This window comes from Hyposmocoma kahamanoa, unplaced genomic scaffold, assembly GCF_003589595.1.
Source record: "Hyposmocoma kahamanoa isolate Upper Pololo Valley unplaced genomic scaffold, ASM358959v1 224, whole genome shotgun sequence".
NCBI classification, from domain to species: Eukaryota; Metazoa; Arthropoda; class Insecta; order Lepidoptera; family Cosmopterigidae; genus Hyposmocoma; species Hyposmocoma kahamanoa.
In genome coordinates this window covers 1,999,820-2,026,993 of record NW_020653743.1, presented here as the reverse complement: position 1 = coordinate 2,026,993, position 27,174 = coordinate 1,999,820, and the positions used below count along the sequence as shown (strand labels likewise).

General features: G+C 37.7%; 1 protein-coding gene across 1 annotated transcript in view; it reads left to right on the top strand.

Annotated features, from left to right (window-relative positions):
• Nucleotides 1–27,174, top strand: part of LOC113228254 (transcription factor EB) — a 148,114-nt gene that overhangs the window by 104,839 nt on the left and 16,101 nt on the right. The window contains exons 3-12 of the mRNA XM_026461520.1: nucleotides 5,721–5,823; nucleotides 11,964–12,074; nucleotides 14,712–14,816; nucleotides 16,315–16,443; nucleotides 19,509–19,680; nucleotides 19,979–20,220; nucleotides 20,690–20,896; nucleotides 21,426–21,540; nucleotides 23,844–23,971; nucleotides 26,585–26,734. Coding sequence (XP_026317305.1) covers nucleotides 5,721–5,823; nucleotides 11,964–12,074; nucleotides 14,712–14,816; nucleotides 16,315–16,443; nucleotides 19,509–19,680; nucleotides 19,979–20,220; nucleotides 20,690–20,896; nucleotides 21,426–21,540; nucleotides 23,844–23,971; nucleotides 26,585–26,734 — 1,462 coding nt within the window. The remainder of the gene's footprint in view (nucleotides 1–5,720; nucleotides 5,824–11,963; nucleotides 12,075–14,711; nucleotides 14,817–16,314; nucleotides 16,444–19,508; nucleotides 19,681–19,978; nucleotides 20,221–20,689; nucleotides 20,897–21,425; nucleotides 21,541–23,843; nucleotides 23,972–26,584; nucleotides 26,735–27,174) is intronic.

Sequence of the window (27,174 nt, the reverse complement as noted above, 5' to 3'; positions counted from 1 at the left end):
TTGTTATTCATTTTCTGTTTGTTTTAATTTAGTTCTGTTTTATTTTAGTTTTTTTTATTTTTTATTTTTTACTGTTTATTATTGTGTTGTGGTGTTATGTAATAAATGTATTTTATTCTATTCTATTCTATAAAATGAAACTATTTTTTTCGGATCTAAATCTTTTTTAACGCGTATGTTACGCCATTTGTAAACCTATTCCGATGATTGTTTTTTTATTGGAAAGAAGGTACTGCGACTCAGTGTTAGTCCCATTTAAATTTGAATAAAATATTCCACCTCTAAGAGTGGCAAATTAGTGGATGAATCCGGTGTCACGCACTTTCCGGTAACCGATTTCAATGAACCTTGGCAAATAAATTGTAATTTCACGAACTTTTGAGGTCGGTTTTTTTTTTGGTGTTAAGTGAGTACAGCTATCACAAAGATCTGGGAGGCGTTGCCACCGCGCCCGTCACCTCGAGACATAAGTAAAGTTGACAAGTCCCATGTCCTTGTAATTTCACCAGTACCTTTACCTTTCAAAACCGGAACGCAGTAATGCTCACATTACTGCTTGGCGGCAGAAACAGGTACAGTGGGAGTACTTACCTGATCGAACTCTCAAAATCGTGTCTGTTTTTGTTTATTGAATGTCGCAATGTTTGACCACCATGATATTGTTTTTGTAAACTTACTCCACTAGTACGTTATAATTATTAATACAAAGATCGAACACTTAGAAAAAATTATTTCGATGGATTGTGGATTCGAACCAACGTCTTCCAGCAAACCGTGGCAGATGCCAGAACTTTACGAAATTTTCTATGTGCTTTTCCATCTGTGAGAAATCTGTATCTTCTCTCAGCCTTCTCTCAGTCTTGTTTTTATTTTTCAAACAAACCAACAGGCTCTTTATAGGCCCCATAGTCATGGCTGACTGGTCATAGGATAGTTAGAGACCAGGTCATTTGTATGGCTCAACCTCAAACCAATTAACAGTAATCCTTTCCACAACATGTAACCGATAATCGCAGATCGTGTTCTGCAACAACATTTAGCTTTTTAACGAATGTCCAATGTCCACTAAGTGATTTAACATATTAAACAATGTCAAGACTGTTACGTGTAGTATAGATCATGAGAGTAATTTCTGTGCGCGCACGCATGCCGTCTTGTACACTCTAACCGCGAAATAAGATTACAGTACATTTCTTTTTAGCTTGATGTAGTCACATGTAACTGAAGGAATTTTCTTTGTTTTATCATCTCCACCACCAATTACAGTGCTGCAGTATTTTAAATATCATTCACGAACAAATGAACAAATTTGAGTTCGTCCAGGGAAGTATACTACTTTACCTATTTCTACCGCCAAGCAGTAATGTGAGCATTACTGCGCTCCGGTTTTGAAGAATAAGGGTGCTGGTGAAATTACAGGGACATAGGACTTGTCAACTTATGTCTCAAGGTGACGGGCGCAGTGGCAGTGCCCTACAGATCTTTGCGATTCAAAACTCTGAGTGGTACTGTACCTGTTATGGACAGGCGTGTCGCTTACCACTAGGCGCACCTCTTATTCGTCCTATCATTGGTTCTAAATATATCCAAAACTGTATTACAATTTATTACATTTCATTTAAAATTAGACAAATTAAAAATATAGAAATTATTACAAATAGTCAAAAGTAGACTTAAGTAAAATTATTTTATTATATTATGTTATTTGAAATTAGGTAAATTAAAAATATAGAGATTATTATAAATTGTCAAATAAACTTAAGTAGTGTAATTGTATAATAGTTTATTTCAATTTTATTTTAAAATTCATTATCGTCAAAATATTGTTGAGTCGTGTAGTAAGTAGCATTTGTAAATTAATTATTTTTTGTAGTTTAATAAATTTGTAGTTGTTCTCTTCGTTTTTTATGTTATTAGGTAATTTATTATATATTTTAATGGCCATTGCATAAACATTGATATCGTAGTATGATTGCCAAAAGTACACGAAACTTTGGAAGTAACTGTTAAAAAAACTGAAGTACGCCCTAGAAACCCAATCGTCGGAACTCCGACTGTACCTAAGAACGGACACGACAAGTGGACCTTGGCCGCTAATTCCAGTCAATATCAACACAGAACGCTTACATACACACAAACCTGACATACATACACACTCTTACTCCAAGGCACTGTCGTGCATTATACTGAATTTACTACCTAAGTTTTATGTATGTGCAGTGTATGATTTTGCATCGAATGTCCTCTACAAAATGCTATCAAATCAGTTCTTAACTCTTTCAGGTATCCACTAGTAATTATGGATGGCAATATAGAAACAACTTCCATTATGATTAGATTGTAGTGTGCTGGTGTTGCACCAATAAACTCTTTCAACTTCCTACGGCTCCGAAATATCTCCATCCTCCATTCGCATATTTTTTTCATATACGCGTGTTTGTTCTTGTTACTTTCATTTACCATTTTAAGGACACCATCAATCTGGTCGAGGCATATACGCAAAGGTCGATCTATCCTCACGGTTCCATCTACATTGGCTTTGTAACTTTGTGTTCTACTAACATCCAATATAACCGCACCATTGAATTGTTCCGTTTTCTTTTCTAGCCACTAATCTTTTATTGCATCTACACTGGTCACTACATCATCATCTATTCTATTTGTTATATAATTTTATTTATAGTCCAACATTTCCAAGCGTTTTCAAAACATATTCTGACCAAAATGGTGCATCGTTGAGTATTTATTGTCGAAAACGAATTTGTGTTCTTAAATTGTATTAGTATGACGTGCTTGAGTGTCATGTTTTCACCTAGCTTAATCTCTTTTTTCAAAGGATTGTTTTCGATGCGATATATATAAAATGTATGTATGACTCACATACACCTGCATCAACATTATCGGAGTTAACTTGAACTGATTACGCAACTGCGATCTTTGATTCTTGATCAATTGACGAGTGCTCGAGACCTGTTTGGCTGCCTCGACCTGACCTTCGAAATTTAAGTTCACATTGATGAGAGTACAAATTTTGCTTACATTCAAATTTCTAGAAGAAAACAACCTTTACACCGGTCTAATACGAGATGAAAAATGTATTTTAGCAATAATTGCCAAAGATGCAGTCTTATATAGACGGCGAAGCTGTTGACTATCTCCCGCAAGTATACCTAATGGGCTTTCTGAGATAACCGTGTGAAAATTGGTTTTAGGATAACTACATAAGACCGCTTCTCAGGCGTCCAAAATTTGGTCCCGAATTGTCGGACTCGAAAGTCAATATAACGTTCGGTTTGAAAGTCAAATCCTATACATTCCGAAACCGATTCTCCGTGTTACAATTTCTGAAGTTCAAGACATTTAAGACACGGCATTATCTTCAATTTGAATAACGTTTTATTTGTATTTTTTTACAAAAACTTGTAAAAACTTTCTTAATTTTGACAACCTCTATAGTCCAGCGATTAGCATTGTAGATACTAGATGAGGTTGTAGTACGCATAGTACAGGGAAATCCCTAGTGTGAGACCAGGAAAATTATTCTATTGTTATTATTGCGTGGAAGACGCAGATTAGTTAAGCCATAAAATTCTCTTTGAATTTCAAAGAGTCGTAAAATAAAAGTAGTTTGTATTAATTACAGGAATGCGCGTTAAGAGGTTACGGCTTAATTGAAAATAACCATATATGATTAGCAATGGCCAGACACACGACGTGAAGCGCGATACTAATTACACCACTTAATTGTGATGATATAAGATCCCATTGTACTGCGTAATCTATGATGTTGTGCCAAATATTCACTTTTAATGACCTCTGGTATAAACACTATGTCTTGTAAGGACATACCAGTGACCAGCGGTTATGACTGGATAGATTGAGAGACACTGAACGACGTCGATCTGTTTGCGGTCTCCGTGTGCTGCACTCCTCGTTTCGGCAACGCTATTTCATGTTGCTAAATTATCTGGTCTCTGGCGGTACGCGATGCTTCCCTGGACGAACTCTATCGCGAGGAGCTCTACTACAGCTGAAAACTAAATCTCTTATGCCTTACAGCCGGCAATAGGTAGCATATCTTTTAAGTCTCTTACCAATTTCCATCAAATTCACATGTATGAATACTATTTACGAAACTGGTTGTACTTTTAGGTTTCAATGTATTTAGACAAATAGTCTGTTTAAATCGATTAAACTTGTCTAGGCAATAAACAATTTCCATGATTATTGTAATCTTAAACAACATCTAATTCTACAAATTAAGAAACTTATATTAACAAACGAATAAACTTTCCATCAGACTGAACGTCTGATTTCCGGTGGGTATGTCAGAACAAAAATCATTATCATTCTAAAGATAGTGGTTTTCGTGTTATCTTCAATATCAAATTAGGGTTACTTATTCACTACTTCTAATATATATAATTCTCTGATTACAGTTGTCAAATTATCCAATCAGAGGCCAATATTACCACGCCACCAACGTATGCGATTACTGTAGTATTGTTAGCGTCTAAGCAGTATTGTGCGTAACTATAGTAACTGACAGGCAATTGTCTGTCAACGTGGTAGCCTTTGTACCGTTTTGCCTGTGTATCGGTGTGTCTGTGGCTTCGTAACTCCCGAACGGACGGATTGGTCACAAAGCGGTTTCTTATTTGCCGACAAAGCTAATTTAATCATTATGGTTCTTAGCTCTATTTGATGAACATCTGTTCAGCTGTTTAAATGTCAATAGCTTTTTTCTCACTTAGTGTAGAATCGATCGACTTGAACAGAAATCCGATGACTTTACGATAATATGTGCTGCTGCAACCAGAACGGTCTGAAGATTATCCAACTCTTCAACTACTTATAGTAGTTCTATCATGTTTGGGCTCATTAAATTGGGCTCGACGAGTTGTTTGCGAACGATGGTGACTTTATTTAACTTTTTGGAGTACACTGTTTAATATCGAAGATTTCAATTAATATGTTGTTCTTCCTTAATTGACATTGATAAGTTTGTTGGCATACTTTAAACAGCTCTATCATCACTGACACTTTGTCGTTATCATTGCAAACTTTTTCGATAGTGCACAAATACCCGTTTGATATAAGTGTGGAGTGAACATCTTACTTAAAAATGTGGTACTCAAACATAAGTGTCTATTATTTATTATGCAAATTCAATCATCGTACGCCCACGTACTACACTTGTAACTCTGCATCAGAACAACATATCAACTCATCCTGAATATTACTACGTCACGATTTGTTAATAATGTTCGTTCTTACGTCTTTTCACTGTACAGAGCTATTGTCTGTTCTAATCGCAACATTTGGAATTATCGGATATGTCGTCGAACACTTTTGTTATTCTGTTGATTAACCAATTTCATGACAAATAAAGTGTTTACGGCTCTGCCTTAGTTGATCCATTTCATGCATCTTCTAAATAGTCGCCAAAAAAAGTTTCACGAGAAGCTTTTGATTGATATTCTTTAAAGTATTCATTATAGTGACATTCAAAAGTAATCCAACATCCTATGTTCTAATAACAAAATCCAAATTTAGTTTGACCCTTGTCTTTTTACTTTTGCTTATCCCAACGCAAAGTGATATATTGGAGTCCCGCAAGGGTCCAACTTTACCCTAATCTATTAGATTAATATCCCACTAGGATCTGTGTTAGTGTCACCCATTTTCAAACAAACTAATAGTGTTTCTGTTTGTTACAGCCCGCCTACGTTCAAGACTCTGACGCCAACGTCACGCACGCAGCTGAAGCAACAGTTGATGCGAGAACATGCGCAGGAGCAACTGCGCAGAGAGTCTCTACAGGTAAGTTTCTAAAGTTTCAATTATTTTTTATTATTTGTAATGGATTTTTGTATATCGGTTGGTTAAAAGAGCTAATTATTCTTCGAGTCATCATTGCATAATTCTGTAAATATAGAAAAGCAGAATAGAATAATGTTTATGTAAGGAGGAAACCAAGACCGTTTACCCAAATAAAAGCAATTACCCAATAACTTGTGGTTTAATGCTGTGTAATCAATGTCATACGATTTCAATTGTTCCAAATACCCGACAAGAAAGGATGTTTATTATTCTGTCGCCGAATCTTTTTAGCGAAATTTCTGCAACGTCCTCGCCAAAAGGAGTTGGCCCTTTTGAATGGGAATTGTTTAATTTTCTTCATTCTAACGAAACAATGAATACGATGTACGTGGTGAACATGCCACTTGGACTGATTTTTCTGCCAAGTTTTTTTATGTATAAACCGTCTGTCAATTTGTTTGTTAATGTCACTAATCTAAGTGCATGGTTCTAAGGTCGAGTTTTCATAACACAATAGCTTATTTGTTATAACTATTAATACAAAGATCGAACACTCAGAAAAAATTCCTTCGATCCGATCGGATTCCAAACGACGTCTTCTAGCATACCGTGTCAGACGCTATACCAACTAAGCCACGGAACGAACCAGCGGTCCTCACGAATTTTTCTGTGTGCTTGTTGTCGAGTCTTTGTATTTGGTTTTCCAACGACTTTTTAGCCGTAGCGCCATCTATGAGAAATCTATGAAAGTATTTCATCACCCAGTTAGATACTTTTACAGCTACCAGTCTCGGCTAGAAATGTCGCTATTCACTGTATTTGAATTTTTATTGAATTGATTTTCCTTTTGATTTATCCTCAAATTGCATACAAGAGCGAAATGTGCTTATAAAGCACTGTGAGTTTTATAAGAAGTAATTAATAGAAGTGGTTAACGTTTATTTATTTATTTTTTATGATAGCAAGTGACGGGACGAACAAGTCGTGCGTCTGGTAGTAAGCGACACGCCTGTCCATAGCAGAGCTTTAAATCGCAAAGATCCGAAGAATCTCAATGCTCATGTTTCTATTATCGTGCAGTTGTATCTCTATTTTTTCGTTGACTGCATTAAGCACATATTTTAGTTATAGAGTTAAAGAACTTTTAAAGTTGCAATATAAATTAATTCCTCAATGGATGCTGATAAGTAGGGCCTGGATTAATATGTAAAAAAATACATATTTTTGATTTCAATAATTGGCGTTCTTTAATGTATTTTTAATTTATTTTCTACATAAATAATGATATTTAGAATAAAAAAGTTACATTTTCCATATTTACAGGTTTAGACCATATTTCTACACGAAACTAGAAATAATCCATATTTTCAACATCACGTGATATTTTATATAAAAAATAAAGGTTAATAATATTAATATAATAATATTAATAAGAATAATAATAAATTTCTAAATAAAAAATATGTAATTTTTTTACATATTAATCCGGGAACGTGAACATTTCTAGCCGAGCCTGGTAGTTGTAAAAGTATCTAACTGGGTTGTGAAATACTTTCATAGATTTCTCATAGATGGCGCTACGGCTAAAAAGTCGTTGAAAAACCAAATACAAAGACTCGACAACAAGCACACAAGAAAACTTCGTGAGGTCCGCTGGTTCGTTCCGTGGCTTAGTTGGGATAGCGTCTGGCACGGTATGCTAGAAGACGTCGGTTCGAATCCGGCCCGATCGAAGGAATTTTTTCTGAGTGTTCGATCTTTGTATTAATAGTTATAACAAATAAGTTATTGTGTTATGAAAACTCGACCTTAGAACCATACACTTAGATTAGTGACATTAACAAACAAATTGACACCAGAAAAGCAAACAGTAAACAATAGACTTACCATGCATTAGCATACTGGCTCACATTTGTGCAACTCCATTGTTAACGTTCTAGATCAAAGACAAGTATTGATCGATTGATTGCTTTCACTATCACCTTCATCATATTATACTTATTGTCTCTATTAGACGAAGTATCAATAAGGAAATGATGCTACAAACGCCATATTTTACTAACCATGATATTCAATTATTATTTTTATATATTTTTGTCAAATTACTCCACTAGTTTGTTATAATTATTAATACAAAGATCGAACACAAAGAAAACTTTCTTCGATCCGGCTGGATTCGAACCAGCGCCTTCAAGCATGCCGTGCTAGTCGCTCTTCCAACTGGAAAACATTAAAAACCAAAAGCAAAATGCAACAAAAGTAACAAGCTCATAGGAAAATTCGTAAAATCTGCTGGTTCGTTCTGTAGCTCAATTGGTAGAAATTTCTTTTTGAAACAAATCAATGTTTTAGGCCCTTTACAGGTCTCATGGGCACGGCTGACCGAGATGGTAAAGTCGTCAACCAGTATGTCTAATATTAACGTAGTTTGCATTAAAAATAGATGCAATTTAGGTGCGTAATATGTTTCATTTCCAACGTTCGCCTGGTGCCGAAAGAGTGACTTTCACTAAAGAATAAACTTACCTATATAAACGGGAAACTGCCAGATGAACTACCCACAATTCGCAAGGGATTTTGCTAAGAAATACATGTTTACATAACATGCCGCCATTGGGATTCGAACCGTGATCTTTTAATCGAAAAGCAACCGCATAAGAGCGGCAGGGGGCCGCTCTTATGCATATATCTTATCAAATTTATCAGACTGCGTCAAATTTAGCAATAATAAATCACAACTTTGCCGAACACACCCACGTGCCGTGATTCTTATATTTGTAATCATTTTATTTATCTTTTTGATTGGTATATATCTTTTTTAATAATTTTACTGCACTCTCATTCAATTGGTTATATCTTAATTGTGCATTTAATGGACTTTATTCTTCTTTATCTTTATCGCGCTTCCTTTTATGACGTTATTACGTGTGATCGTATTATCTTTTATCATTAATAATGCGGAAAAACGCTTTTAGAGAAGGCTCACCAAACGAAACGAAACGGTTTTCGAAAGGGTCGAGGCACAGCAACAGCTCTGCTGGACATGGTCGACAATATTTTGGCAGCACAGGATGTTGGGAAAAGCACGTTTCTGGTGTTATTGGACTTCTCCAGAGCTTTCGAAAGTTTGAGCATACCACTTCTATTGTCCAAGATGTCGTATTATGGATTTGACACTAAAACCATTGAATGGTTTCATAGCTATCTTTCGGGTCGGGCTCAAATAGTTGAACTGCATACGGTTAACGGTACCACTAAGTATTCCTCTCTCCGCCCTGTAACTAGAGGTGTGCCTCAGGGTTCCATTTTAGGTCCGTTACTATTTATATTATACAGTGCCGATATCGTTACTAGTATAAGAAACTGTAGCTACCACCTGTATGCGGACGATTTGCAACTATACATATCGGGTAAGCCATCTGATACTATTGCTTCAGTCAGTGACATCAATGCTGATCTAGATCGTATAGCGGCGTGGTCTGATAGGAACTGTCTAGTACTGAATCCGAGTAAGTCTAAGTACATGGTGCTTGGAACAAAGGGTCAAATCCATAATACACTGGAAGCCCTTGCTTCCAGAAATATTGCGGTTATGGGTGAACCAATGGAACGGGTCGATAGGGTCAGAAACCTCGGAGTACTGATGGACAGTGAACTTCGTTTTGAGGAGCACATCCTCAATGTGACCGGTAACTGTTTTTATCGACTCAAATTGTTATATGGTATTCGTGATTACCTTAGCGTTGATTTGCGTGTACACCTTTGTGAATCACTGATATTGTCGCGGTTAAACTATTGTGATGTAGTATATAGTAATTGTATTTTTAGTAGGTCTAAGAAGTTGATACAACGTGTACAAAACGCATGCACACGCTTTTGCTTTCGGGTGCCTCCTAGATCCCATATCACCCCGTTTTTGAATGCTGCAAGCCTTTTAAATATGACTGCTCGTCGGCAGCTACACCTCTCTATGTTGCTGTTCGGTGTAGTGAGAACCGAGACACCTGAGTATCTCTATCGCAAACTTCGTTGGTCTCAAAACTGTTTTAAATATAAGGTTCGGGCTATCGTTCCTGCTCACCGCACAGCAGCTTTCAGAGGAAGTTTCTGGTTTGCGTCATCCAAGTGCTGGAATGATCTACCCCCTCCTCTTCATGACACTTCTAGTAGGAATGCTTTTAAGCGCAAGCTTAAGGCTCTCCTGCTGGAAAATCAAAAGGGATTGTATTAACTTTTTCCAGCACCTATTTATTTATGCTTTTTATACACATTTGTTATATAATATATTATTTGCTTGATGTAGGTATAGTGTATACGTATTAATTATTATAATGTATTTTCATAGTTATATATAAATTATTTGGAAGTATTTAAACATACACAACACACACACCCACACACACACACACATCTGTTACAGTTTTAATATGTACGTATATATAATTATTTTACTGTTATATTCAAGTACCAAAATATGCTTGCATATGTTGTTCCGTGACCTCACTTAGGGTCTTAACTGAAAATCAGTGCTGGGAACGCGTTGCGTTTTCCAGCAAATACTGAGTTTGTGACCCTTTTGTTACCGCGGCTGGCACCACACAAGGTATCTCAATACTTAGTCTTCTTTTTATTATTTGTGAATAGTTCAGTTTTAATTTTATCTAATTTTTGTATATACATTTTTATTTTGTGTTTGTTTGTGTTTTTGTTTCGTAATTATATATTTGTTTTACGTTGAATGTTTTGATCGTGTTTTGTTTTAGTTCTGTTTTGTTCTGTTTTCTCTTTTTTTTGTCTTTTGTCTTTTGTGGTGTCATTGTGGTAAACAAATAAATGTATTTTCTTTCTTTTCTTTCTTTCTTAAACGCATGACAACCTCGGTGAACCGACGGTTTGAGGGTGTCGGATGATGAGGTCCCGGGTTCTATTTCTTGAATTGGTTCTAGTCTGGTGTTCCAGAAAAGTGCCACGGAGTGAATTCCGTTGTTCTGTTACCTATGTTACAGGACATTCCTTAGTTTGATACCAGGCAATTGGTGATGTTGTCTGGCACATTAAGTAGCAATAGAGCTCCTTGTGAACGAGTTCGTCTAGGGAAGTACTGCCGCCAAGCAGTAATGTGAGCATTTCTGCGTTTCGGTTTTGCAGGGTAAGGGTGCTGGTGAAAATATAGGCATATGAGACTTGTCAACTTATGTCTCAGGTTTTTGCGATTTAAAGCTATGGGTGGCTCTGCAACTGCTATGGTAAGTGTGGTAAGCGACGCGCCTATTCAGCAGGACCTGTTCGTCCTGTCGTAACAAAAACCTAACTTAAGACTTATCATGTATATAATTCTGATACACGAGCACAATCACAGATGAGCACAACACTTTTTGACGCAGTACTAGGGACTATGTAGTAAGTAGGACCTGTAAAGGGTCCGAAATGTTGGTTTGTTAGCACAAAAACATATAGGTCCGAAAACATAGCTTCATTTACTATGTGTCACAGTCACGAAACCCATGAGAAACCTTAAAAATACGATAACAATAAGTATATTAGGTGGCGATTTATTGGACTGCATGCCTTATGCAAATTGTATGAAAGTTACATAAAAACTTTGTATGCCGCAATGCGAATCACAGTGGTTCAAAATTCATTCTTGTAACACCTTTATAACCCGCGTATTACAAAGAAATTAATGATTCGATTCATTTGTAAATAAATGAAAGTAATTTAATTTGCAACTCCGCGACCCACTGAAGGTTAATTCGTGCAAAATAGCTGCGCTTCTTTTTTCGTGCAGTTAATTTTCCCACCCTCCCTCCGCATATAATTAATAAAATAAATAAGTCACAAACCAGCACCGACACTTGTTTCGCCTCTCCACGAGGCATCCTCCGGGGCTGTTGATAGCTCGACGCTCGGAAAGAATGACTTGGTTCAGAACGGTTGGTATATTTACACCCTGCTACGGCCTGTCTTACTGTTGTTGAAACCCGAAAATACCCGTAATAAAGGTGATGATGCAAAATTCAATTGTTCATTTATTATGGTTTGATCTATTAGGTCACCAAGTCAATGCTGACCACTTAATTAATGTTAATATAGATCCGACATCCTGAACTAGTCATTAACGTTATTTTTGTTGTTTCCAGGCCCAACAAGCTGGCCAATCCAAAGACAATGAGGAGGAGAAGAAGAAGTCTGCCCCGGCCGATGTGTCCCGGATCACGCCGAACGTGGAGCTCCCGCCACAGGTCTTGCAGGTAAATGCATTTTTCAATTTATCTATGTCGTCGATTCGCGAAAACTTGACGACTCCTCGTCTCGATTGATAGTCACGATAATCGTATCGATATACAATAGAACTCCTTGTGAAATCATTTACGACACTATACCCATTTCTGCCGCTAAGCAGTAATTTGAGACGTGTTTCGGTTTTGAAGGGGAAGGGTGCTGGTGAAATTACAGGTACATGAGACTTGTTTATGTCTCAGGGTTACAGGCGCAGTGCCCCTCAGATCTTTGCGATTTAAAGCTCTGATCGGCACTGCAACTGTTATGGACAGGCGATAGAAAAGTGAAAAAAAGGGCAGAGATTTTGGAACTGTCAAACTAATCGACGCCCATAGAATTTTCAATTTAGACAAATTTATATAAGTTGCTAAGTAATTAGAAAAAATCTTTGTCGTTAGTTTTCCGTTTTAGTCATCAATTTAAAATTAAACCACAGTTTCCCAAACTGTTAAGTTACAAATGGTCAAATAACCCTTTCAAATAGCAAAAAATAGAGCACAAAATTCTCGTATACGACTTACCTAACGATGCATAGCTGAAATATCATTAAACAATTTTAATATTCTTTATAATAATAATAATAATAACACACACACTCAACATAGCCCCGCACTAGGGAAACCCTGTGTCGCGAGTGCCATGGACACACATATAGACAACCACAAATTACACCCAAACTCACGAGAGAAACAAATGTAGGTCATACAAATATTTCTCCCGGCCCGGGAATCGAACCTGGGACCTCTGCGTGGCAGTCCGGCATGGTAACCGTTCGGCCACAGAGGCATTCTAAAAGTGGGTTATGGTGTTTTCTGGTATCTCAAAAAAATATTTTGTCACTTAGCCGGTTTATAGTTAGTGGTCGGCAGCAAACTGGTCCCTACTTATCCCAGTGGGCTCTGAAGAGACCGGGGAGCCTCTGAAGCGACTGGGCTGCGTTGATGCTGTCCAGGGGTGCTACCGCATTTGAAAACAACGCCTGAGTTATCTATATAAAATATATAATTTGTTTCCTTGTAATTTTTTGCGTTAAGTATTTTTTGTGATGGTGAGCGTTGAATTTTGTTTCTTGCCTAAGTGGGCGGTTAGCCACAAAGTTTGGAAACCTGTGCTATAAAACATTAGATTTCAAAATTTTACTTTCTCGTACGAAAAAAAAACCTATTTACAATTCTGATTAAACATAATCAACTACGCGTTTAGAAAGAAATTAGGAAATACCGTGACATTGGCATTTCGTTTCGTTTCAATAGTGAACTGACTGTTAAAAGGTTTCCAAAGATAACGTTGAAGAGGTTGTAATCGCTTAGGCGTATTGTTATTAACGAGGTGTATTTAGCGATTAACTTGTTTTTAAAAGTTTTTGAATAACTAGTAGGATGATGGCACGAATGTCAACATTTCAAGGAAAGTGTGTCTTTAAATTTGAAATAACTTTTTTGTATTTGAACATATATCAATAGTAATTAGTTTACTTGACAATCCTCAAATAACCTCAGTATAGAGTACTAAAAAAACCGACCTCAAAAGTCATTCATCCCCTAGTTTGCCACCCTTACAGGTGGAATATTTTCTTCTTTAAATGGGACTACTTCTGAGGTACCCTCTTTGAAAACAACAAAAAAAGAATCATCAAAATCGGTTCACAGCCGGAGTTATCGCGTAACATACATACAAAAAAAAGCACACAGGCGATTTGAGAACCTCCTCCTAATTTTCAAGTCATTTAAAACAGTTATTCTGTGGTATGTTTCATAAAAAAAGCTATTATAATTATGAAATAAAACCTAAACTAGAATTTCACTAAGTCTCCAGTAATTAACACAAAAATCCACTAAGTATCTAATCAGTAACTGACACTTACCAATAACAAACGTGTTACTATGATAGAAAATTTTGTTCTAATTCTAATTAAAAATACCATCACCCTATATACTTCCGATTATTTTACTTGGTTCAAAATTATCGTGATATTTATTTTCATTGACAATTATCGGGTCATTTCACACATGTGAATCGTGTGCACGGGTTTTAACCCGGTGCTTTGTTAATGCCGAGTGTAAATCGAATTAAAACCCATTAACGCCCAAAAAGGAGGGATAACTACTTACAACTGAATTTACGTGTTGTAAATCGAGTTTTAGTGTGTGGAGTTACCTCTTTTTCGTCGAAGAAAACTTTTATACATCGAAATTTGTAAAAAAAAAACATTAAATTAAGATACCAAATTCCTTATTCGCCGTTTCTGCCCACAGTTTTGGGTTGAAATGGTTTAAATCCTGGCGCTTTCGGAAAACCCCGGCTTAAATCCGGGCGTATTGATACGGTTTCAACCCACTGCCCATCTCTGAACACGTGACACAACTTTGCTAGCGGTAGCATTTTGTTGTCCCAATGAATGTTGTATCAAGGTATAATTATCAAGATTTATTATCGTGATAAATAATTAATGATAATTTGCGTCACACGCGACCCCAATTTTTTTTTGCTGACCTTTTGCGGTTTGGAGAGGACCTCTGGGGGTCTATATTATAGACCACTAATCATCGTATGAAAAAATTCATAGCTTTATCGTGGAAATATTTGTTAAATTCTTGCATTTTCAGGTCCGAACAGTTCTGGAGAACCCCACCCGGTATCACGTGATCCAGAAGCAGAAGAGCCAGGTGCGCCAGTACCTCTCCGAGTCCTTCCAGCCGTCAGTTAATCAGGTAATACATTTCTTTATACGCATTAAAATATAGAGTTTGCGGTCAATAATTCTAAGAAACACAATCCTTCGTAGTTTGGTATTCTACAGGATATAACACGGAGAGTGTGCGATGGAATTGCATAATTTGATTCCGCCTTCCCCTTTCCGTCATCGGGGGACTAGACGTGGGCCGGGATTCCACCCCTAAGCTGTGGATATTTCCAGGATTCGCACTATTATATTAAATAAATTCATCGAAAATTCTTGGTAACTACTTGGGAGCTAATGTGGACTCAGGGGCCTTTTAATCATGAAAACAATGTCTCAACCAGAGTAACAACCCTGCATCAGCAATAGCTGATGCAGGTCTTTTGCAGATTCTTTCAACCTTGACTTCAGCGGATACTGAATTTGTCTATTTAAAAAAAAGTCATAAATATACACTCTTACTAAATACGTCGTAATAATGAAAAGGCTTTCTATGTTCTAGGTATTGTTTATTGTATATATATTAAATATTGTGTTTCAACGATTTTATGACATTTATTGATAAAAGAATCGATCTGCATAAAAACAATCAATCTACCTAGCTCAATTGTAGTTGAATTTAATCAAAACAACAGCTGAACTGGTTTTTCGGCTTGCAGTCAGCTTCTGGAAGGTTTGTAAATTATTCCAGCTGAAGAGGGTGTCACGCACTGCTGGCACCGCTTAAGCTTATCCTGTAGATTGCAATGTAGCCTCCGCAGCCTCCACACGTCTTGCTTAGCGAGTTTAAAGTTTGAATTTGAACTTTGAAAGGAAGAAGTAGTGGAAATAAATCCGATTGTGTAAAAAAAATCATTTTTAAGTTTTTTTTGTGATTTTTTAAATGTTTATCGCACAAGAGATTGTTGGTAACTGGTCATCTGTCAACTGGAAGACGTGCTCGCTTCAACGATTAAGCAGAGAATGACGATGGAACGAAATAAATGAGAATGACGAGACAACCCTGGTCTCAAGTAGTTCATAGATTCAAACGTTACTTCGTGGAAGTAGAAGTCAATAAAGTGGAAGTAAATTAATTTTCTACTCCTCGTGGAGGTTAAGTCGTGCAAAATGGCTGCTTAGTTTTCTAATTTAAAAATAAAACACATGTTTATGATAGTTACGAAATGTTTAATGAATGAATTTTTTTTAAAAGAACTAAATATGTTTAATGATCAAAAATTTGAAAGAAGAACTAATATTTTGTAATCTGCTGGGGTGGTTTTATACATGGCTGGCTTTTTTATATTTTTCGTTTATGCGCCATTTTTTTCGCTTTCCCGTTTTTTTAAAACTAATTTCACGCCTATGTTTTGTCAAACATTGTTATTTTGGGGACAGCGGGACAAAGCGAGACGTATGGCCACGTTAGGCTTATATATAGACCAAGAGTTTCTATGTGTAAAGTCTGAAGTTAAATGCTCAATGAACTTCAGCTGTATCAGCACCGATTTTTTGTACCTAATTTAGTAATGTATCGGCCATTGCAGCCAGCGACGCGCGCAGCACCGGTACAATCGGCGCCGGAGCTCGGCGGGCGCCCGTCGTCGCCCGACCGCGCGTCCTCTTGCGGTCTGCTAAGCCCAGGCATCTGTTCCGTGGGCACCAATAACTCCGAGGTATGTTGAATTTTCTTCTTATCGTATCGATGGCATACACTATAATGATTGCTCTTGCGGTTTGCAAGACGGCGTACGGTATTTTTTGACCGACTTCAAAAAAAGGACGAGATTTTATAAATTTGTGAACAAATTTTTATGTTTCTTTTTTGGTGGTAAGAGGGTACCCGGTTTCAGACACTTTCCGTTAACCGATTTCTAGGTAAATAGATGTAATTCCAGGAACTTTTAAGGTTGTTTTTTTAGTACCTACTCAGTACTGAGATTATGTGGTAAGCGACTCGCTTGTTCGTAGCAACTCAGAAGTTTAAACCGCAAACCAGAGACATGACTTGAAAAGTCCCATGATCCTACAATTTCACTAGCACCCTTACCTTTCAAAATCGAAACGCAGAAGTGCTCACAATACTGCCAGGCGGCAGAAATAGGTAAGGTGGTAGTACTTCTCTGGGCAAACTCTTGCACAAACGACAGAGCTCGAAGCCTGCTAATTTTAAATCAACTCGGTTGTGTGCCGACAGAGTGTTAATGTCAGTTTGTTGTACGTTTTGTATTGCAATGTTTATGTCCATGACGTAGTCTATTAATTATTACACAAAAAGAAAATAATTTATTTTGAAGACTTAATTGGTGTTTAAACAAGACAAAAATTAAGATAATTATATTTCCATTAAAGTTTAAGGCGGCATCGATAGTAAGTGGTTGAATGAATGAATGCCATTACTGCCTTCTCAGTGATACTGTATTTGAGACTCAACTGCCATTGCCACTTGCTAACATACACTGCCGAACACTTAATTCGGGCCACCTCGCATTTTCGGTACTAAATGCCCTGAGCTTAAACAATGTTTGATTGATCAAAAACTATTAAGCAATTTTGAAACTATACTTCCGGACACATAATTCGAGCCACCTCGCATTTTTGTCTTAAAAGGGCTAGAATACAAAAGTAGTGTTATCGTCGAAAAAAAAGTTTTTCCCCTGTTTTGCAAATCCAAATTTCCAACAAGGATTTATGGAAAAGACGTTTAGTATGCTAGTTTCAAAATTGCTTAATAGTTTTTGATCAACCGAACATTGTTTAAGTTTAGGGCATTTAATACCGAAAAGGCGAGGTGGCTCGAATTATGTGTCCGGGAGTGTAGTATACTAAACGTCTTTTCTATAAATCCTTGTTCGGAATTTGGATTTGCAAAACCGGGGGAAAAGTTTTTCTTCGACGAAAACATTTACTTTTGTATTCTAGCCCTTTTGTCCAGGAGCATATTTTGGCAGAATTTTCCGAAAAATTTTTAGCCTGAATTATAAAATAGACTTATATAGTTAAAAGCCACTTATAGAAAAACGAGATTTATAAGTATTTCACAACAGCGAAAAAAAAAACATTTTTATTGGCTCCATCGTTTTCGTTCAGTAACTTCAACTTTTGACAGGTATCGACGTAAATAGAAAAATATCCAGAAAAAATATTTATTATTCTGAAAATGAATGAAATGATTTTTTCAAAATAGAAAATTTTTCCATGAGCATTGACCAGGGATTTGAGGAAAATTAGCAGAATTGGGGTTCAGAAAAATCGTGCAGGGATGCTCCTTTCGTGCACCCCATAAGCATTCATCATCAACCTATTACACAACCCACTGTTGGGCAGGTTTATTCAAAGGCAAAGAGTCTTCGACGTGCAGGTCGCATCTCGATGTTTCCCGTGATGAGATACTGCTACTAAATATTCACAAATACTTATACGCAATTTACAAATTAAAATCTTGGTACGTGACACCACATGGATTGGAATTAGAAGCTCCCTTTCCGACTTGGCTACTATTGCTCACGATTCATAAGTAAAAGCAATTTAGGAATAAAAAAAAATAAAATAAAAAGACTTTATTCTTCGACGCTACAACGACACATAAAAACTTAAAATAGTGGCTTACAATCTAAATCAGTGTTGAAGAAAAGGTAACAAGCCTCAGCAATTTGCTGGTTTTCAGGCTTCACCTTGTATACAATGTAAAGTACAAGTTAATTTGTCGCTGTAGACACCGCAGTAGGTATACAGTTTCTAATTAAGAAATCACCTCACTCACCCCAATTATTCACTATTATATATAGGTATAATACAAAAATTCCAGTTAAAATTCCTGTACAAAAACCCAAATAATACACGCACCGACCATGCAGCAAAAGCCTTTTGTTACATATAGGAAATATTCGTATGGCCTACATCTGTTTCTCTCGTGAGTTTGGGTGTAATTTGTGGTTTGTGTAATGTGTGTATCCATGGCACCAGATATACAGGGTTTCCCTAGTGCGGGGCTATGTTGAGTATGTGCGTTATATATAGAATAGAACAGGTAGAGAATGAAATTTAATTGTATATCGTTAATTATAATTATATTTTAAATTATTACGTTAACTTAGTAGAACCTACTTTTACTTTTACATTGATTTAGCACCATATGTTTTAAGTTACTTCCACAATTTATTTCGTAGTCATCTCATGGTACAACAAAACCCCTTATTTTATTTAACCTATTGCTTCCATTTCATTAAAAAGCTTTGAAATTCAAATTACAGTTTTTGGTTTCTTTAATTTTAGTAGCAGTCCAGATTCAAATCTGGACATTCATTTCGTTCATCAAATTTAACTGCCTCCGTGGCCGAACGGTTACCATGCCGGACTGCCACGCAGAGGTCCCAGGTTCGATTCCCGGGCCGAGAGAAATAGTTGTATGGCCTACAATTATATCTCTCGTGAGTTTGGGTGTGATTTGTGGTTGTCTATGTGTGTGTCCATGGCACCCGCGACACAGGGTTTCCCTAGTGCGGGGCTATGTTGAGTGTGTGCGTTAAAAAAAAAAAAAAAAAATTATTCACATGTGACTTATCATTTGAATTTAAATAAAAAGATTAAAAGCTCTGAGTGGCACTGCAACTGTTATGGACAGGCGTGTCGTTTACAACCATACGCACGACTTGTTCGTCACGTTACTTAGTGTAAAAAAGTTTCAAAACATAATAATAGATTTTCTCCGCTTTGTACCTAACAATAGCTCCACCCGCAGGCGGATGAGTTCCTAGAAGACATTCTGTCGTTGGACAGCGGCGCGGGCCCCCTCTCCTCCTCCGGGCCCCCCTCTACCGCAAGCTCCATCGCCGGCGACTGTGCGCTTCTCTCTGATGCGGACATGCACGCTATTGCTAAGGACCGACAAAAGAAAGACAACCACAACATGAGTAAGTGAACACGACACGTTGAAATCAAAGTGTTTTTTACCGCTTACTGTCGACATACGTTAGAGCCCGAAACGTTGGTTTGTTTGAAACAACAAATATATAAATAGATCCGAAAAAAATACTTACATTTCTGATATTATGTCTGATTTAGTTTTCTTTTTTTTGTTCATGTTAGTAAGTAGACAATATGCCTTCAATATATTTATAAACCTAACGTTTGAGTCAATTAAAATATAATTTCTACCATAATTGTGGTGGTATTAAACTATTTTTCACGTTTTTAAATTTTCTATTTCAGTCGAACGCCGCCGTCGCTTCAACATAAACGACCGTATAAAAGAACTAGGCACTTTATTACCAAAAACAAACGATCCATTCTACGATGTAATTCGTGACGTTCGACCGAACAAGGGGACAATTCTCAAGAGTAGTGTGGACTACATCAAGTGCCTGAGGGACGAGGTTAATAGGCTCAAGCAGAGTGAACAGAGGCGGAAACAGATCGAGCTCCACAATAGGAAGCTTATGCTTCGAATACAGGTAATTTTTGTTTATTATTTTAAGAAACAAGGATGATTATTAATAGAAAGATTCGGCCGATAGCCGGATTCGATCCAACGTCTTCTAGCATACCGTGACAGGCGCTATACCAACTAAGCCAAGGAAAGGAAGAATTATGAAAAACGCTAAGCTCACCACGAAAGCGCTAAATCAAAATTATGCTCTGAAAATTTTTGTACGCTGTTAACGCGCGTATGTATCGCGTCTTTTGATAAGAGATAGTTTTAATTTCCGAAACCCTATGTCGCGGGTGCCACGGACACAACCACAAATTACACCCAAACTCACGAAAGAAATAAATGTAGGCCATACAAATATTTCACGCGTGGCAATCTGGCATTTGTTAATTCTATAAGATTCTTGCTTGCAACGATAAAATACGCCGTGTGCAAAGGCTTTAAAGCGCTGGAAAGTTGCGAGGCGATGGATGACGGGCCTGCGCTTCCAGGAGCTGGAGAGGCTGGCGCGCCTGCACGGGCTGCCGCTGTCGGGCGCCGACTCGGGCTGGGCGTCGCCGCACACCGACACGGACTCGGGCGTGGAGACCGCCGCCTCGGAGCCGCTGGCCTCGCCCGCGCGCGCCGCGGCCGCCCGGCCGTCGCCCGTCCACGACAGACGGGCTGCCGACGCGTCCGCCGGGTTCGACGTCAGAGACGTGAGTGCCTTTCCGACGACGCCTGGAGGAGGTTGACGGGACGAAATAGCCGTGCACTCACACTGCGCCCGTCACCTTGAGACATGAGTTGACAAGTCCCGTGTGCCTGGAATTGCACCAGCACTCTTCAAAACAGGAACTTCCCTGGACGAACTCTTCCACAAGGAGCTCTACTGATACATTAAGATTACCATTTCCTAAGTTTAAAACTTACATTGAAAATATTTTAATTGAAAAGTCATTACAAAATTGAAGACTACGTCTTAGATAAAATACACGAGGTACGTTTAGATTCCACGTAAATCTGATTAAAAATGTATTCCAAAGTTTATTTGAAAACGGCAATCCCTAGAGTTTCTTGCTCGTTCTTCTCAGGGAGGTCAGCGTAGTGAACGAGAAGTAACTTAAAAAATTACATTTTCAACTGTAAACGTTTTACCTGTGAAATGCAGTTAGCATAGGGATAAGAATAACTAACAGGACTAATTTAGAAATTATAACTCACCACCACAGTTTGTATCTGCTCCAGGAGGTGGTGGTGCCGAAGACGGAGCCCTCGCCGCTGATGGAGCTGGGCGAGCCCCCGCCCGACCTTCTTAGGGACATGCCTTCCACCGAGTGCCTCTCGGCCTTGGACGCTTTAGGTGACCACACTTTTTTTATCTTTAGTTTTTGAAGGGTTTTTTCTTAATAGAATATTCCAACCTCATAGGAACATAGCACCACTTAAACACACCACATACTAAAGTACCGGCACGCTATGACGGCCGTTTTGACGTTTGTCCGCTCGTCAAGTTTTGTATTAATTCATAACAACGTTGAAGGAGCTAATTGTTGTCAACAGTGACGTGCAGTCAAATTTATGGAATGCATAATTTTTCGACACAACTCAGAACTTGTTTTTCTAACGAAATATTAAAATATGAAATCTTAGAATATTAATTAAATTTTTATTGAATTGATATTCAATTATTTTTTGTGAAATGACTCCACTAGTTTGTTATAATTATTAATACAAAGATCGAACACTCAGAAAAAATTCCATCGATCCGGTCGGATTCGAACCGACGTCTTCTTGCATACCGCGCCAGACGCTATACCAACTAAGCCACGGAACGAACCAACGGACCTCACGAATTTTTCTATGTGCTTGCGTCGTGTCTTTGTACTTGGTCTTTCAACGACTCTTAGAATATTTCTGAAAATATTTTGATCGAAAAATCATATTACAAAATTGAAGACTACGTGTTAGATAAAGATGTATGGAAAGACGACATGGCTCCAGAATCCACACAAGTTTGATTCAAAGTGTATTCCATAGCATTTAAGTTTATTTGAAAAGAGCAATCCCAAGAGTTTCTTGCTCGTTCTTCTCAAGGAAGTCAGCGTAGTGAACGAACAGTAGCTTAAATGTGACGTTTTCAAGTGTAAATTTATTTTACCTATGGAATAAATAATCTTTGACTTTAACTTTGACCGCTCCTCGTAACTTCCCATAAGTTACGGTCGCTGACCAGCACAACTTCTACCTCCGGCAAACTCGCGTCAAAGGTGAATGCAAAACAAAGCAGTGACGAATTGACGATATATTAAGAAAACATTTTTATTTTCGTTTTATTAAAACTTTATAATCAGCTACCCCTTGCAATACTAATTACAAATCTAAAAACTTATATATGCGACTCGCATTTCGACCCCTCCTGCGTAAAGTCATAAATGTCATATGTCGAAATCGTCAAGTTTACAGGGGAGCGTTTTAAAGTTCTGAATTTACTGAAACGAGCTTAACGCGTGACTTTAGCATTTCTCAGTTTTATTCAGCAAAGCTCGTTACCCACATAGAGTATTATAAAATTCTAGATATCGGTTAGATCATCTATGATGACCTTATTAGATGATCACTCTGTGTGAGTAACGAGTGAATTCAGAACTTTAAAACGCTCCCCTGTAAACTTAGCAATTTCGACATACGTTACATTACGTCTATTTGAGTATATCTCTTTAGAGAATGAATTGAGTTTGACCTCCCTATTGTAATCTGTCAAAACGACCATCGTAGCGTGCCGGTACTGTAAATACCTGTAAATTACCTACATTTTACACATTTTTGCACAATGCGGTACAGCGCTCTGGCCACTTTGGATGTAGGGTGAGCCAGTATTTTGTCACACTTAGTACTAGCAAGTTGAATTCGATACCCAGCTGAAGCGTCTCAGCCTCGCTCCGAACACATTACACGCGGACGTGGTATACGTCCTCCCTCTTATCGAGTTCTTATTATTATAAGAACTCGATAAGGATAAACCTACACATGAAGTTTGACAAACCCCAGGTCCTTGCAAAAGAAGTCCGTTATCTACCCAGGATGCTGCGAGAGGCCATTGAAATTAAAAAACATCCTAATTTCAATAGGGAAGGTGGTTTCTCCGTACCACCAGTTTTGGATCCAGTATTTCCTCTGATGAAAAATCCCAAACAGACATAAGACTGCAGTACTAATTAATATGTTTTAGTTTATTCTAATTTCTATTAATAATTAATAAAAAATTAAACTTAATAAAAATTCATTCAATAAAATAATTTGTAAAACTTAATGTAGGGTAAATTGGAATGTTTTCTTTGTAAAATTAAAAATAAGGTATTTAATTAATAACTATTGGTAACTATAGTGAAAAAATAGGGTGGTTTGCATTAATATTAGACATAACTGGTTGAAGACTGTACCACCTCAGTCAATCGTGACCATGGGACCTGTAAAGGGCCCGAAACGTCGGTTTGTTTGAAAAAAACAAATATACGCGATTTAAATCCGGAAAAATAGTTTCATTTCCTATGTCCTCCCTCTTGTTACAAATAGGACAGTCTGGAGACGTTGTCTTTACTCTTCGTATACCACTATGGAATCGCATTATTCTGAAAGATGATATCTGAACGTTTCATATTGCAGATGGCCTTAAACTAGGCTCGTGTTCCCCACTAAGCCGCGATGAGGGCCTATCCCTCGGCTGCCTGTCGCCGGATCTGTGCCTCGACCCGCCGCCAGATCACTCGCTCTTCACGCACAAGGACATAAAGGTAATTCAAATTCAGATATTCAAACCATATTTGTATTGCAAAAACGAGCGATTCGTTCTGTGTACCGTCTAGGCTCTCGGGTTTTTTCAGAGAAAAGTTTAAGGAGACTGGTATCATGACTGTGGCATCACAGTACGTTTACTCAAATATTTTGTATACCCGTAAAAATATACATAATTTCAATAAGAAAGAAGATATCCATGATATTAACCTTAGAGCTAAGTCAAAACTCATGGTACCACGACTCTTTTATTGGGAACTATATACGTTTTTATAATAAGATTCCGGAGCATATAATAAGATTATCATTTCCTAAGTTTAAAAACTACATTAAAAATATTTTGATTGTAAAGTCATATTACAAAATTGAAGACTACGTCTTAGATAAAGATGTATGGAAAGACGACACGGCTCCAGAATCCACACAAATTTGATTCAAAGTGTGTTCCATGGCATTTAAATTTATTTGAAAAGAGCAATCCCTAGAGTTTCTTGCTCGTTCTTCTCAGAGAGGTCAGCGTAGTGAACGAGCAGTAGCTTAAATGTGACGTTTTCAAGTGTAAATTTATTTTACCTATGGAATAAATGATCTTTGACATTCTGCCATTCAATATAACAATTGCAAATAATCATCTTTTTAAATAAACAGTAACAGACAGTGAAGTGAGCAGTTGATTAAAAACATGGGCAAAAACGGCGAATATGAAATTTGGTGTTATTAAATAAATAAATATTAGACATCACACAAGTTGCTCTAACACCAAAGTAAACTAAACCATTTGTGTTGTGGAAGTCGGAAACAATGACAGTACAACAAACAACCAAATCCAAGACAATATTACTACAAAGTTAGTTTTTCCACTTTGACCCTGCCGGGGACCGAACTCGGGAGATGTCAGAGATGGCGATACCATGAAAACCGGCGCTCAAGTCACTCGACCAAGGAGGTCGTCAATAATTCTACACTTGTTAGAAATTTCCATGTAAAAATGTTCTTTTTTAAATGAAAAAGTGGCAACTCCAGCTTGCAAACTTGTAGATTCTCACTACTAAAGATACACACTACGATTCGGTTGTTATGAAGATCGATTCAAGTGCATACGATCCAACGATTTTTTTGTATCGATTTATTTCAATGCGATTTTCAAGCGAACCAATTCAATAGAAAGGCAAATCGAATCTTATAGGTCAGAAAGCAATGAATATTTTGTAATGTCATAATTTGAATAATACTCGATTTACAAATATTTAAAGTGCCTCTGTGGCCGAACGGTTACCATGCTGGACTACTACGCATAGATCCCGGGTTCGATTTCCGGGTCGGGAGAAATATTTATAAGGGCTACATTTATTTATCTCGTGAGTTTGGGTGTAATTTGTGGTTATCTGTGTGTTTCCATGGCACCCGCGATTCAGGGTTTCCCTAGGCTTAATAAAAAAAGAAAAAGTTGTAAATACTTTTTTAAACCGTCGGGTTCACATCGGGTTAACAAGGCGCCGGGTTAAAACCCTGACACGTACCGATCTTTAGTCACAGGGGTTCGTATCGTCGACCTCATAATTAAGAAGTAGTTGTAGTCCCATTGGGCTACCACCGCACTCACGCCTCACTCATTTTTTTATGTTTATTGAATGTCACGATGTTTTACTATCATGATATTCAATTATTTTTTTAACAAAAGAAAAACAGAAAACTGCTTATTACACAAGTACAGACACGCATATAGACTAAACAACAGAGGAACAATAATAATTCAAAATTAAAGTTTTGACCCTCGGAGAGGCGAGAAATAAATAATGATATAATTTTTTTTTTATAATAACGCACACACTCAACATAGCCCCGCACTAGGGAAACCCTGTGTCGCGGGTGCCATGGACACATACATAGACAACCACAAATTACACCCAAATTCACGAGAGAAATAAAAGTAGGCCATACAAATATTTCTCCCCGCCCGGGAATCGAACCTGGGACCTCTACGTGGCAGTCCGGCATGGTAACCGTTCGGCCACGGAGGCAGTAATAATAACAATAAAAAAAATTAATACAATTGACACTGATTACTGAATTAAAACAATTGATAATGCAGTACCTAATTCACCGTCATGCGAGTCGCATCTGGGTGCAATCGGGACTTGCTCAGCTTTAAACCGTTTTTTTTATACCGTTTCGTGGCCCTGATTTTCAACAAGCCCACGGCGAGTGAGCCACTGACAACAATACAGAACGCAACAATAAATAAATAAACAGATAAACACATACAACTAAGATAAGTAAGACATAAGACCGCCCGGTATTTTGTGAAATTACCCCACTAGTTTATTATAGTTATTAATAATAAAGAACGAACAGTTAGAAAAAAAATCCATCAATTCGACTGGATTCGAACGAACGTCTTCTGGCAAACCGTGCCAGACACTATGCCAACTGAGCCACGGAATGAACCAGCGGAACTTACAAATTTTTCTAAGTGCTTGTTACAGATCTTTTAATTTTTGATATGAATGTCATGGTAGTAGAAACATCATTGTAAATAGATAGATAGATATGATAATCAGTAAAACAGTACGGAATTGTATTTTGAAATTTGAAAACGTAATTTGTTGCAGCTATCTCCATCGCCTGGCCTTCTAAGCAGCGAGGACAGTGAAGCAGTTCTGAACCTGGCGCAGATCGAGGACCTTATGGACGACGACTCCCACAACCCCGTCACGCAAGGTACCACCGCCATGTCGGGCACTCATTCATTTATTGGCCTTGTAACTTTATGCACAATGGGAAGTGAGCGTGCCAACAGCTCCGGTACCTATCTGGAAAATAGGAGGGTGCTGTATCCGGGGCCGCTCACAATTCGACGAACAGAAAATTGAAAATTTATTAAAATAAGACTTACCGATGATATGATAGCTATATCTGCCGCCAAGCAGTAATGTCAGCATTACTACGTTCCGGTTTTGAAGCGTAAGGGTGCTGGTGAAATTACAGGCACATGAGACGTGTCTCAAGGTGACGGGCGTAGTGGTAGTGCCCCTCAGATCTTTGCAATTTAAAGCTCTGAGTGGTAATGCAACTGTTATGGACAGGCGTATAGCTTACCATTAGGCATACGACCTGTTCGTCCCGTCACTTGATATTATAAAAAAATACTACTACAGGCATTGACTTACAATTATATGGACGTCGGGTCCGCGCTAAAAAG